The sequence below is a fragment of the Podarcis vaucheri genome, assembly GCF_965113315.1.
Source record: "Podarcis vaucheri genome assembly, chromosome: 7".
Lineage (NCBI taxonomy): Eukaryota > Metazoa > Chordata > Lepidosauria > Squamata > Lacertidae > Podarcis > Podarcis vaucheri.
The window spans coordinates 1,452,201-1,464,901 of NC_138765.1; the positions used below are offsets into that span (position 1 = coordinate 1,452,201).

The 12,701-nt window shown below is 48.3% G+C and overlaps 2 protein-coding genes across 7 annotated transcripts in view; both read left to right on the forward strand.

The window, feature by feature from the left end:
- Positions 1-12,701, forward strand: part of LOC309536772 (uncharacterized protein) — a 154,896-nt gene that overhangs the window by 125,456 nt on the left and 16,739 nt on the right. The window lies entirely within an intron of this gene.
- LOC309536736 (uncharacterized protein) lies at positions 121-11,601 on the forward strand. Of its 6 annotated transcripts, none has more exons than XM_082230974.1 (7): positions 143-224; positions 658-836; positions 4,237-4,827; positions 5,007-5,088; positions 5,332-5,414; positions 7,246-7,372; positions 7,866-11,601. In XM_082230974.1, the coding sequence occupies exons 3-7, from the start codon at positions 4,414-4,416 to the stop codon at positions 10,292-10,294; spliced, it is 3,135 nt and encodes a 1,044-aa protein (XP_082087100.1). In that variant the 5' UTR covers positions 143-224; positions 658-836; positions 4,237-4,413; the 3' UTR covers positions 10,295-11,601. The 6 variants fall into 6 exon arrangements, with proteins under 6 accessions (XP_082087101.1, XP_082087100.1, XP_082087099.1 ...); XM_082230976.1 differs by lacking the exons at positions 143-224; positions 658-836 and adding exons at positions 881-1,019; positions 3,315-3,480 and having other exon boundaries at positions 7,872-11,601; XM_082230971.1 differs by lacking the exons at positions 143-224; positions 658-836 and adding exons at positions 883-1,019; positions 3,315-3,480.

A 12,701-nucleotide genomic window follows, 5' to 3' on the forward strand; every position in this document is an offset into this window, starting at 1 on the left:
GCGCATCCCTGAAGGCGCTCGAGTCCCACCTGGCTGGTTCCCCAAGATGATGGGGATGCGCAAAAGGGGCTGCCTCGCCGTGCGCGCGGCGGTGTCGGGAGCGCGCCGGGCCCCGCCGCGCATGCGTCCCTGCCGCTGGGCGAGCCGAGCTCCTTCCGTGGACCTGGAGAGGTCGGCCGGCAGGCGGGCGCGCGCCGGAGGCTGCTGCGGGGCTGGCGGGGCAGGTGAGTGGGGGGGGGGCGCGGGCGCGCGGGGCTGGCCTGGCCGAGCTGCCTCCTGCTCCGAGGCAGGCGCACTCTGCGTGTGCTCAGAGGCACGCTCGTGGCCCGGAGAGGTTCGGCCGGAGAGCCCCACGCCAGCCAAGGCTTGCAGCCGGACAGGCGCCTTTCCCGGCGGGGCTCGGAGCGAGGATGGAGCCCCCAACACACACACACACCCCCGCCGCCCCCTCCTGCTTTCCGGGGCTCCGCTTTGGGAGAGCTGGAGGCCAGCCTACAGGGTCCCCCAAATAAGACCCCTCGGGTGTGTGCAATGCATGGGACTCCAGGGAGGAGGGAGGCGTGGGGAGCTCCGCTTTGCAAGGGTGAAAAGGATCAGCTCAGAAGGCCAGACAAGAGGCTCACAGAAATAGTGAATTATTATTCTTATTATTATCAGGGGTCACCAGGGTCACCTAGCCCAACCTCCCGCAAGGTAGAACTGTTTTACCCAACCTGGGGCTCGAACCCACGACGCTGAGATGATCGAGCCTCACGCCTGACCCGCCCCTCTTTGGCTTCATCTCTGGGTGTCTGCAGTGCGCTTGGCTCCTCCTGCGATCCTGGGATAAAAAGAAGGTGAGCCTTGCAAGGGTTAAAAGGAACCGAGCTGCAATTCCTAGAGACGACGGGGAAATAAGGGGGGGGGAGGCCGAGGTCCTCCCGAAGGAAAGCCCCTCCCACATTCCCAGCTTTCTCCCTGAAAGGGGGTGGCTTTTGTCTCCTCTGCAAGACCTGCGCCACTGGCACCTTGGGGATCTGGTACGTCTCCTCTCTCTTCCCCATGGGGCGCATTGGGGGTCCCAGAGCTGCAGGGCAAGGTGCATGGGGTGCCTGCTGAGGACCCCCGAGTCAGGGTTCTGCACCCTTCCTTCTCGACAAAGCCAGGGAGGGGGCGAGGGGGCAGGAGCTCCGCAGCTCTCCTCTTCCCTTGGATGGAGACGCTGCTTGGCCCCTTTGGGGAGGGGTTGCTGAGCCAGGGAGAAAAGGGCCTGCAAAGGGACCCCCATAGGATTGAGGAATCGGTCACGTTCCTTAGCCCAGGTGGCAGCCAGATGGAAACCTTTGGACGCTGAAACTTGGTCTGTATGGTGAACAAATAAACAAAGTCCATGCATCTCACAGTGCGCAGTTAGACCCATGGAACTCCCTGCCACAGGAGGAAGGGCTGGTCACCAAGCAAGAGGGTTTTCAAAGAGGATGAGGCCAATCAGGGAGGAGCAGGGGGCTATTGACAACAATAACAACAAAATGATTTATCAACAACAACAACAAATTATTGTTTATGCCCCACCCATCTGGCTGGGAAGCCACTCTGGGCAGCTTCCGACAAAAGATTAAAAATACATTAAAACATCAGTCATGAAAAACTTCCCTAAACTGGGCTGCCTTCAGGTGTCTTCTAAAAGTCAGGTAGTTGTTTATTTCCTTGACATCTGGTGGGAGGGCGTTCCACAGGGCAGGTGCCACCACCGAGAAGGCCCTCTGCCTGGTTCCCTGTAACTTGGCTTCTCGCAGGGAGGGAACCGCCAGAAGGCCCTCAGAGCTGGACCTCAGTGTCCGGGCAGAACGATGGAGGTGGAGACGCTCCTTCAGTTATACTGGACCGAGGCCGTTTAGGGTTTTAAAGAGCAGCACCAACACTTTGAATTGTGCTTGGAAACGTCCTGGCCATGATGGTCATGCTCTGCTCCCACAGCCAGAGACAGACATGTTTCTGAAGGCCAGCTGCTGGGAAGGTCTTCAGTCCTGCTGGTGGGCTTGCCAGAAGAGGCCCCTGGTTGGCCCCAGTAAGAACAGGAGACCAAATGGAAAGCAGAGCGCAACCTGGTGGTAACAGAATAAAGGATGCAAGGAGGAGCTGCCTGGACTGGGTGGACACAGAGGAAGAGTGAGAGGAACCAGCTGGGGGACCCCCAAGGGAAGGTGGCTGTGGGCCAGGGGAGGGAGCAGACTGGGGAAATGCGTCTGAAGCTGAAGAGATAACAGGGCTTAGTGAGCGGGGAGAGTCTGTGGCAGAGAGCAGTCCAGACAGAGGCAGAAGCTGCAGCAGGAAAGTGGGAAGAGGGAGGCAGTGTTAGAAACACAGATATATAAGCTAGGGGCCAAATGGCTCCTGAAGCCAAGGTTGCCATTTTGGAGCAAGACAGCTCTCAAGTCTTATTTTTCAAATGATGGACTGACTGTGATTGATTCTCAGTTAAACATCCTGATAGTTCAGATGACCTTGAGTTGGATTAAGAGTTTTGAGAACCTAAAGAAGAAAAGTCCCTTGATCCAGGGGCAGTCCACAGATATATTGGCCTGTTCCAAACTCTCTTTCTTAATGGTGACATGGACCATTCATGACGTAGGGATATTCTTCACAACCGTGAACAGGGCAGTCGGGTAGGCAAAGTGAAAACAATTCACTATAACGTTGTTTGCTGCTCCTGCTCAGAGTGCACAGAAAAAGCATTTTGGTTCCAGGAAGTCATTCTGAATGCGCCAATAAAATATAGCTGATGGCATTCTACAGGATGGGGTATTAGTGTGTGAAAACAGTCCAGATCCAATGATACCCAGATGGTGGAGATGCCAGCTGCTATCCTGGCACCCAGGCAGCTTCACTTGGTGTCGCTCAGAGTCTGAGTTGTGGTGCAGTCCAGCCCTGGTCTCAAGCAAGACTCACCCACGCTTGCCCAGGGATCATTTCTCTTCTCCTTAAAGTAAAGGTAAAGGGACCCCTGACCATTAGGTCCAGTCGTGGCCGACTCTGGGGTTAGAATCATAGAATCATAGAATCATAGAATCATAGAGTTGGAAGAGACCACAAGGGCCATCGAGTCCAACCCCCTGCCAAGCAGGAAACACCATCAGAGCACTCCTGACATATGGTTGCGGCGCTCATCTCGCTTTATTGGCCAAGGGAGCCAGCGTCCAGCTTCCGGGTCATGTGGCCAGCAGGACTAAGCCGCTTCTGGCGAGCCAGAGCAGCGCACAGAAACAGCGTTTACGTTCCCACCAGAGTGGTACCTATTTATCTACTTGCACTTTGAGGTGCTTTTGAACTGCTAGGTTGGCAGGAGCAGGTACTGAGCAATGGGAGCTCACCCCGTCGCAGGGATTCGAACCGCCAACCTTCTGGGAAGTCAAGGAGGAGGAGGCTAAGTCGGCCATGATTAAATGGACCCAATACCTAGGTCACACCATACAAATGTCCCAATGGGAGAATTTGTGGAAGGTAAATTGGAGGTTTACCGCCTGTTGTTCCATAAGGGAAAATATGCAAAAAATGTTATACTGGTGTTACCTGACGCCGCACAAACTCCAAGATGTATAAAAATACACCAGATGTATGTTGGAGATTCGGGGAAGCAGGAGGCACCAAGATTCATATATGGTGGCCATGCCAGAAGATCGAAGAGTTCTGGAACGACATTCACTCAGAACTAAAAATAATGTTAAAGGTCAATTTCCCTAAAAAAACAGAAACATTTCTTCTGAGTATTACAGGCACAGATATCACCAAGGGTCTAAGGAATTATTTTTTTTGTATGTAACCACGGCCGCGAGGGTGACTATTGCAATATATTGGAAAAATTACAAACTTCCTACCAGAAAAAAACTGGTTACTCAAACTTACAGACTATGTGGAATTAGCCTCTCTTTCTGAAGGAATTAGAGAAAAACCCAGGCAGGAGTTCATTCTAGGATGGGATAATTTTAAGAACTACTTGAAAAATAGTTGTAATATAAACATGGTAGTTGCCTTTGAATGATTTCTGTAAATAGTATATATAAAGGAAAATGATATCAAAATAGAAAAGAGAATTTTTACAAATAATAGCAATAAATTTAATATAATATAAAGGGAAATACGGAGAAAATGGGAAGTAAAATGTATGTGTAGAAAATACAGTTAAAATTGTATTTGAATTTCTTTTTCTTTTTCTATTTTTTGATACTTTTTTCTTTCTATTTTTTTGGGTGAACCTAGATATCTTTATCGGACTGACTGAAATGAAGATAATTATGTGTTGTATATATATGGAAAATAATAAATAAAGCAATTAATAGAAAAAAATACAGCAGGCACCTCTCATTAGGACAGGCAGAACTTGGCAGAGGACCAAGGGGCTCCTTCCGATCTCTTGGAGACTTCCGGAGAGCCCAGATGGATGAGCAAGACTCAGCTGGCCCTGAAGCAGGAAGAGGCCATGCCATGGAAACTGGGAGCAGTGGGGGATTCTGGGAAAACTCTGTGAAGAAGGAACTGGGTGAGGAGGACACCCCTTGCTCAGAGGTGCAGAGCCAGCAGCTCAGGCAGTTCTGCTACCAGGAGGCCAAAGGACCCCGAGAGGTTTGCAGCCAACTCTACCATCTTGACCGTCAATGGCTGAAGCCAGAAAGGCACACGAAAGCTCAGATGTTGGACCTGGTGATCTTGGAGCAGTTCCTGGCTGTCCTTCCTCTGGAGATGGAGATCTGGGTGAGGGAATGCGGAGCGGAGACCAGTTCCCAGGCGGTGGCTCTGGCCGAAGGTTTCCTCCTGAGTCAGGCAGAGGAGAGGAAGCAGGCAGAGCAGCAGGTGAGAGAGACGTTCATCTGGATACTCCCAAGGGGCTCCAAAGAGGAGGGAGAGTATTCCCGAATCATTTCCTAATGGCCCATCCTTTTTTGGAAAGCAAACCCATTAAAAAAGGAAGGGCCATTTCATTTCTAATCCTTCTCCTCATGCTCTGTTTTGAATGCTTTTCGCTCTTCTAGGGGAAACAACTGTTTGCAGAAATGGGTCTGGATTTCTCTGAGGCAGAACCGACTCCGATGGATACCCGAGAGAGGCCACTGGGTAAGGAGGAATGAGTTTTTTCTCCATTTTGTCACATGTTGTAGATTTTGAAAGAACTCTGTGAGTACTTTTCATCTTTTGGAGAAGAGACTTGGGGTGAAAAATTCAGAGAAAAGGAGATACGTTTTTGCACAACTAAAATGGGAAATGGGTATAAACATCCTAAAGGGGTACTTTTTTGAAGGCCCATCTATAGTTTCCCCTCTGAGAGAAGCAGGCAGTCGTGACCTTTGTCTCTCGCAGGTGACAGGACGATGCCAGCCAGACCTGCTCAACCATCTCCTCAATATGGCAGAGGAGAAGCAGCAGCTGGGAAGCCAGAACAGGTAGGAGGAAGGAGGCTATCATGGACTGGTTAGACACAGAGGAATGGTGGGAGGAGGAACCGCCAAGGAATGAAGGCTCAGGGCCAGGGGAGGGGTGGTGGGACGATGATGAGGGGTCAGAGGGAGAAAAGGAAGGAGACTGGGAGGAGGAGGAGGAGGTGTCAGAAGCTGGAGAGGCAACAGGGCTTAGTGAGCAGAGAGAGTCTGTGGCAGAGAGCAGCCCAGACTCAGAGGCAGAAGCGGAAGCAGGAGATGGAAGGAGAGAGGCAGGGAGGGGTTTGGCTTGTGTAGAGGCAAGGGGTCTCCCCATCCTCCTGCAACAAGCTCTCCTCCCCGCTTGTCTCCCACAACCCGGAGAGCCATGAAGCAGGAGGAGCAGTCTCAGATTGCTTACGGAGTATTATGGAAAGGAAGGGACTTAGCTGGGGGAAATCGGGGCCTTTTGTCTCTGCAGCTGTCTCCTAATGGCAAGACCCACGGAGAAAAGTAGGTCATTAGGCCTGGCAATCCTACAAAGATCCCGTTTTTTTTCTAATGAAGAGTTAAAATCACCCGTTCTGTGTAGGCAGAGAGGTGAGGCAACCAGGCTGCCTCTAGCATGAACAAATCTCTCTCCTCCTCCTGGCTTCCCTCAAAGAGGACCTAAACAAAGGCTGAAATGCTATTCAGGGAGGTTTATGTGCTGGGAATAAGGAACAGCAGCGTCCCCTTAACGCACCTTCTGAATGTCGCTAGGATTGTTTTGTGGGATGTGAAACAGAAGAGCAGTCAAGTACAACCTTCCTAGAGTGAACATGTTTACACGTGGGGAGGAATGTTTGCCCAGCCAGCAGGTCAACTTCCTGTTTCCTTCTGGGCTGGGACAGACTTCCTCTGTGTGTGACTATAGGAGGGGGACGTGGCCTCACCTGTGCAGGTAAGGACAAAAGCACAGGGCAGGGCAGCCATCTCTCTCTCTTTGACTACATGCATCAAAGAAGCAACATCTGCTTAGCCAAAGATGCTCTCTTGGCCTCCAGCCAGGAGAGGACAAAGGGACTGTCTCCTTATGAGATAGTTTCCAGGTGTATGTTACTTTTCTAAGCTAAGTCTGCCTTTTGGGATCCGATTGTGAACAGAATGTGAGTAAACTCTTTTTACGGTTTTATAGAACACTGTGTCGCGTCTTATCTTTTATGAGGGGAAAAGGGGAGAATACCAGAACAGTTATTACAGAGGCTTTAGCGAGCCTGAACAAACGCATCTGCTGTGAGTTTAAAAAGGGGAATGTTACTCTGCTAAATTGTGGAACTTGTTAACACAAGTTGGAAAGGCTATAATCAGACAATATATCCTCTCCTGCATCCCTGAACATTCCCACATGTTTATAAGTCATTACAGTTTCATTTCTAGATTGAATGTTAAAATAGGCTTCTAAGCGTTTTCACACTGTACCAAACCATGGCCAGGGTGCACCTAACCAGCGCCACCATTCACACAAAGGGGCTTTCCCCCCCCCCCATCCTCCTCATTCCCCCATTCACCTCTTGAACTTGGTCTTAGGGCATCGGGAGGGCCTCCTGACCCCCAGAACAGCACACAGGGAAATGGGATCCTTGCATAGGATTGCTTGCACAAAGAGAATGATTTGAAGAACACCAGGTTCTTAATAGCTCACATTAAAATACACAATGAATTATTCCATTAACACATTGAAATATTTATCCATAATTAAAATGTGCAGCAAAACAAACCCATTAAAAAAGAACAGCAGTTAAGAGGCAGAAAATAACAGAGTAAAGTGTAACAGATCACCTTTATGTTGCCTAAGAGGACAGCCTATTTCTTTTAGGGCCCAGTGTGCTTTGAAGATGTGGCTGTCCATTTCACAGACGAGGAGTGGGCGTTGCTGGATCCTGACCAGAGAGCTCTCCATAAGGAAGTCATGGAGGAGAATCGTGGGATCTTGGACTCTCTCGGTAAGGCTCCCTATTGGATCATCCTATCTGCTTTGTAAATCAAGACATCTCTCTATGTGACAAACCTCTGATATTTCGATGGGGCTCAACAGTAAGCCTTGGATGAAAGACTATTGACTGCTTTCCCTGTGAATATTCTTCCTCCAGTTCTGCCTTTTCAAACCATGATCAGGCTGTCTGAACTGCCCAGGCCTTCTTCAATGTAGGCTTCAGAGTGATTTAGGATGTAGAAGTAGCTTTTCCTAGGTTCCTTGTTATTGTTCTTGCTTCTTTGTGTTTTTGATTGACCAAAGATAGATTGACATTGGAGATGACACAGATTCCATGATTAGGCCAAACAGAAGCCATCCCAGAAAAGAGCCAGACCTTTTGAATTGCAGACAGTAAACTATGTAGGAAGAATTCACATCTAACTCCCTATAGTTCTTCCTGGGTCACAAGCATTATTTAGCATTGCTCCATAATTTGCGGCTCTAATCCATTTCTCTCTCAGTTGCAGGTGGTGATGAATTGGAAATGAAGAACAAGGGAGACCACAACAAAATCCACACAGTGGAGGAGCCATATCAGGATTCAGAGTGCGGACAGAGCTGCAGTCAGAGTTCCCATTCCACTTCCCATCAAAGAAATCCGCTTGAGAAGAAGCCCCATCAGTGCTTGGAATGTGGAAAGAGCTTCAGTCGCCGAGGCCAGCTTACTGTTCATCAATTTATTCATACAGGGGAGAAACCCTATACATGTTTGGAATGTGGAAAGAGCTTCAATAAGAGCAGCAATCTCACTTCCCATCAAAGAATTCATACAGGAGAGAAACCCTATCAGTGCTTGGAATGTGGAAAGAGCTTCCTTCACAGCTTCAGTCTCACTGTCCATCAAAGAAATCATACAGGGGAGAAACCCTATCAATGCTTGGAATGTGGAAAGAGCTTCATTCACAGACGCCAGCTTACTGTCCATCAAAGAATTCATACAGGGGAGAAACCCCATCAGTGCTTGGAATGTGGAAAAAGCTTCATAGACAAAGGCCATCTCACTGTCCATCAAAGAATTCATACAGGGGAGAAGCCATATCAGTGCTTGGAATGTGGAAAGAGCTTCATAGACAAAGGCCAGCTCACTGTCCATCAAAGAATTCATACAGGGGAGAAGCCATATCAGTGCTTGGAATGTGGAAAGAGCTTCAATAAGAGCAGCACTCTCACTTCCCACCAAAGAATTCATACAGGAGAGAAACCTTATCATTGCTTGGAATGTGGAAAGAGCTTCATTCACAAAGGCCAGTTCATGGTCCATCAAAGAATTCATACGGGAGAGAAACCTTATCAGTGCTTGGAATGTGGAAAGAGCTTCATTCAGAGACGCCAGCTTACTGTCCATCAAATAATTCACACAGGGCAGAAACCCCATCAGTGCTTGGAATGTGGAAAGAGCTTCATAGACAAATGCCAGCTCACTGTCCATCAAAGAATTCATACAGGGGAGAAGCCATATCAGTGCTTGGAATGTGGAAAGAGCTTCATAGACAAAGGCCAGCTCACTGTCCACCAAAGAATTCATACAGGGGAGAAGCCATATCAGTGCTTGGAATGTGGAAAGAGCTTCAGTCAAAGCAACATGCTCACAACCCATCACAGAATTCATACAGGGGAGAAGCCATATAAGTGTTCAGAATGTGGAAAGAGCTTCATTCACAGAAGCCACCTCACTGACCATGAAAAAATTCATACAGGGGAGAAAAAATATAAGTGCTTGGAATGTGGAAAGAGCTTCATTCAAAGAGGCCACCTCACTGTCCATCAAACAATTCATACAGGAGAGAAACCTTATCAGTGCCAAGAGTGTGGGAGGAGCTTCAGAAAAAAGGACAGTTTCACTTCCCATTGGAGAATTCATACAGGGGAGAAACCCTACCAGTGCCAGGAGTGTGGAAAGAGCTTCATTCACAAAGGCCAATTCATGGCCCATCAAAGAATTCATACGGGAGAGAAACCCTATCACTGCTTGGAATGTGGAAAGAGCTTCATTCACAGACGCCAGCTTACTGTCCATCAAATGATTCACACAGGGCAGAAAGCTCATCACTGCTTGGAATGTGGAAAGAGCTTCATACACAAAGGCCAGCTTACTGTCCATCAAAGAATTCATACAGGGGAGAAGCCATATAAGTGTTCAGAATGTGGAAAGAGCTTCATTCACAAGTGCCAGCTCACTGTCCATCAAAGAATTCATACGGGGGAGAAACCATATCAGTGCCAAGAGTGTGGGAAGAGCTTCAGAAGAAAGGACAGTTTCACTTCCCATCAGAGAATTCATACAGGGGAGAAACCCTATCAGTGCTTGGAATGTGGAAAGAGATTCCTTCACAAACGCCAGCTCACTGTCCATGAGACAATTCATACTGGGAAGAAACCCTATCAGTGTTCAGAATGTGGAAAGGGCTTCATTCACAAGTGCCACCTCACTGTCCATCAAAGAATTCATACGGGGGAGAAACCATATCAGTGCTTGGAATGTGGAAAGAGTTTCCTTGACAATCACCAGCTCACTGTCCATCAAAGAATTCACACAGGAGAGAAACCCTATAAATGTTTGGAATGTGGAAAGAGCTTCAATCAGAGGTCCAAGCTCACTTCCCACCAAAGAATTCATACAGGGGAGAAACCTTATCATTGCTTGGAATGTGGAAAGAGCTTCAATGAGAGGTCCAAGCTCACTTCCCACCAAAGAATTCATACAGGAGAGAAACCCTATCAGTGCTTGGAATGTGGAAAGAGCTTCAATCAGAGGGCCAAGCTCACTTCCCACCAAAGAATTCACAAAAGTGAGAGACCATTTCAGTGCCAAGTGTGTGGAAAGACTTTCAGCCACAGGGCCCGTCTTGCTTCCCATCAAAGAACTCACAGTGGGAGCGAACTACAGTAGTGGCTGTGTACAGATTTAATTGGAGGAGACTTTAATTGGAGTTCGTATGAGGTAATGGTTGCAGCTGGGTTCTTTGCCACATCTGGTGCCCCATACATGACTAAGCCATTTCTCACCTTCTCACCCCTTACCTTTTCCTATAAGACCTATTACAGTCGTTAAGAGTCGTCAACAGGCTCATCTCAGCCACCTGCCAATCTCCCATTCCCACCACCCTTCTGAGTAATACCTCTCCCCACCTTCTCACTATATAGAAGGATCTAGCAACTTCTGTTTCAGTGTATCTGAAGAAGTGTGCATGCACACGAAAGCTCATACCAAGAACTAACTTAGTTGGTCTTTAAGGTGCTACTGGAAGGAATTTTTTTATTTTGACTATGGCAGACCGACACGGCTACCTATCTACAACTGGTGCCCCATAGTAATTCCTACCACGTACCCAGAACTGTGACTTGAAAGTCCTTCGCCAAGGTGTTGAATTCCTTCTTTATATCATGCCTGGGGAGAGGGATAAGAGAGATTGGGTGACATTTACTGTCCATGATGAGCTTTCCTTGGAAGGAGTTGGTGTAAAATTTGAGATAGTTGATTGAATTAGATATTAATGATTTTAATTTTGTTTGAAGTGTCCTAGTTAATTGCATTTAACATTTTAGATAGAATGTATTAGTCTTGATTTGTATGCCTGCATTTTGTAACCCTCATTCCACCCTCCTGAACTATGTAACGCTGTGATGTGTATGTTGCCTACAGCTTGCAGCCTTTTCTGACCCCAGAAGGGCAGGTGATGTTTTGGGAAAGAGAGAAAGGGAGAAGTGTTGAGCTAGCATTTCCTTAGCCTGGTTGCCTAGGAACGTTGTTGAAGTGAGACATATGAGACCCAAATACAATAGAAATAGGAATACTTTGTTGTCACTTGTACAACTTATATGCAGTGAGATTACACGAGCACCCCCACTCAGCTCTCTTAAGTCTTAATTCCCCTCGTTTACTGATGCACACCCACCAAACCCGAAAGTCAGTTGCCCTGTTTTTATCTTTTCATTCAGCAGCCTAACAAATGGCCTGGGAACTGTGGGAGTCGATATTCGCATTAAGCAACACGTCCCATGACCTGTGACCTTTCTTGATGCAAGTGGAAGAGTGTTGTGGCATTTTATGAGTCTTTGTGTGCTGTGTATATTAGCTTTCTTCTAATGTGCCTCCTGGAAGCCTTTTCGAACTAGCTGCTCTGCTGAACAAGTGGTTAGCAAGGCTATCCTATTGCGATAGTTTGAATAAACTGGGTCCCAACAGAATTGCTCTCATTCCCTTGGTCCCGTGTTTATATTTGTGTTCCCTCACCTGGGAAACAAACTGATGGTGTAGAAGCAAATTCTTACTACCCAAGCTTTATTTATTATTTCTATAGATATTAAATTTCTAGAGCACCGTTGAGGTTAAGGGGTGATATGATAGCCATGTTCAAATATATAAAAGGATGTGACATAGAGGAGGGAGAAAGGTTGTTTTCTGCTGCTCCAGAGAAGCGGACACGGAGCAATGGATCCAAACTACAAGAAAGAAGATTCCACCTAAACATTAGGAAGAACTTCCTGACAGTAAGAGCTGTTCGACAGTGGAATTTGCTGCCAAGGAGTGTGGTGGAGTCTCCTCCTTTGGAGGTCTTTAAGCAGAGGCTTGACAACCATATGTCAGGAGTGCTCTGATGGTGTTTCCTGCTTGGCAGGGGGTTGGACTCGATGGCCCTTGGGGTCTCTTCCAACTCTAGGATTCTATGATTCTATGATCTGAGGATGCCAGGGTGGTTCACATCATGAGAAGAGAGGTTCACAGTGCTTCCTCTTCCAGCGCCTCCAATCTGCAAATTGGTGGGGCTCCTTCTTTTCTCCTGCTCATCTCCGTCTGCGCTGCTTTTACTCTGCTAGACCGCCTACTCACAAGAGAGCAGCTGTGAGTCCCAGAACACCAGGACCCCTTCCGGGAACGCTGCGTACCTGTTCCAGTGCTGGAGGAGGCCGTGGGGCCTGCAAGAGTGTTCCCTAACGTTCCCCCACAAGCCCCACAGGCAAGCTGGATACATTTGTATCATATATATATCTGAAACCCATTCCATTGCTAGGGGGTAGGGGGTGGGATCCAGTGCTCAGGCCCCTGGGGATGAGGGGTTGAAATAAAGGAGGAGAAGGACTGCCCGGAGGACGGCCTTGCAGAGACAACAAAGCAGCCTTGTCGGGTGAGAGAGACCTCAGGCGACCCCTCCGGGCCTTTCACCCCTCGAGCTGTTGATACAGCCGGGGACTAAGAGGCCATCCAAACACCCCAAATCCCATTCACCCACGCAGGACGACGAGCCAGAGTGGGCCCCTCCACCTATAAACTCCCCTCCTAGTGATCTGCAGCGAAG

What these genes read in the sequence shown, in the direction of transcription:
- LOC309536736 (XM_082230975.1), top strand. Translation starts at nt 4,414, where the DNA reads ATGGATGAGCAAGACTCAGCTGGCCCTGAAGCAGGAAGAGGCCATGCC. An exon ending in TACCCGAGAGAGGCCACTGG is followed by an intron (nt 5,089 to 5,331) that starts GTAAGGAGGAAT and finishes TGTCTCTCGCAG; the next exon opens with GTGACAGGACGATGCCAGCC. An exon ending in TGGGATCTTGGACTCTCTCG is followed by an intron (nt 7,373 to 7,865) that starts GTAAGGCTCCCT and finishes TTTCTCTCTCAG; the next exon opens with TTGCAGGTGGTGATGAATTG.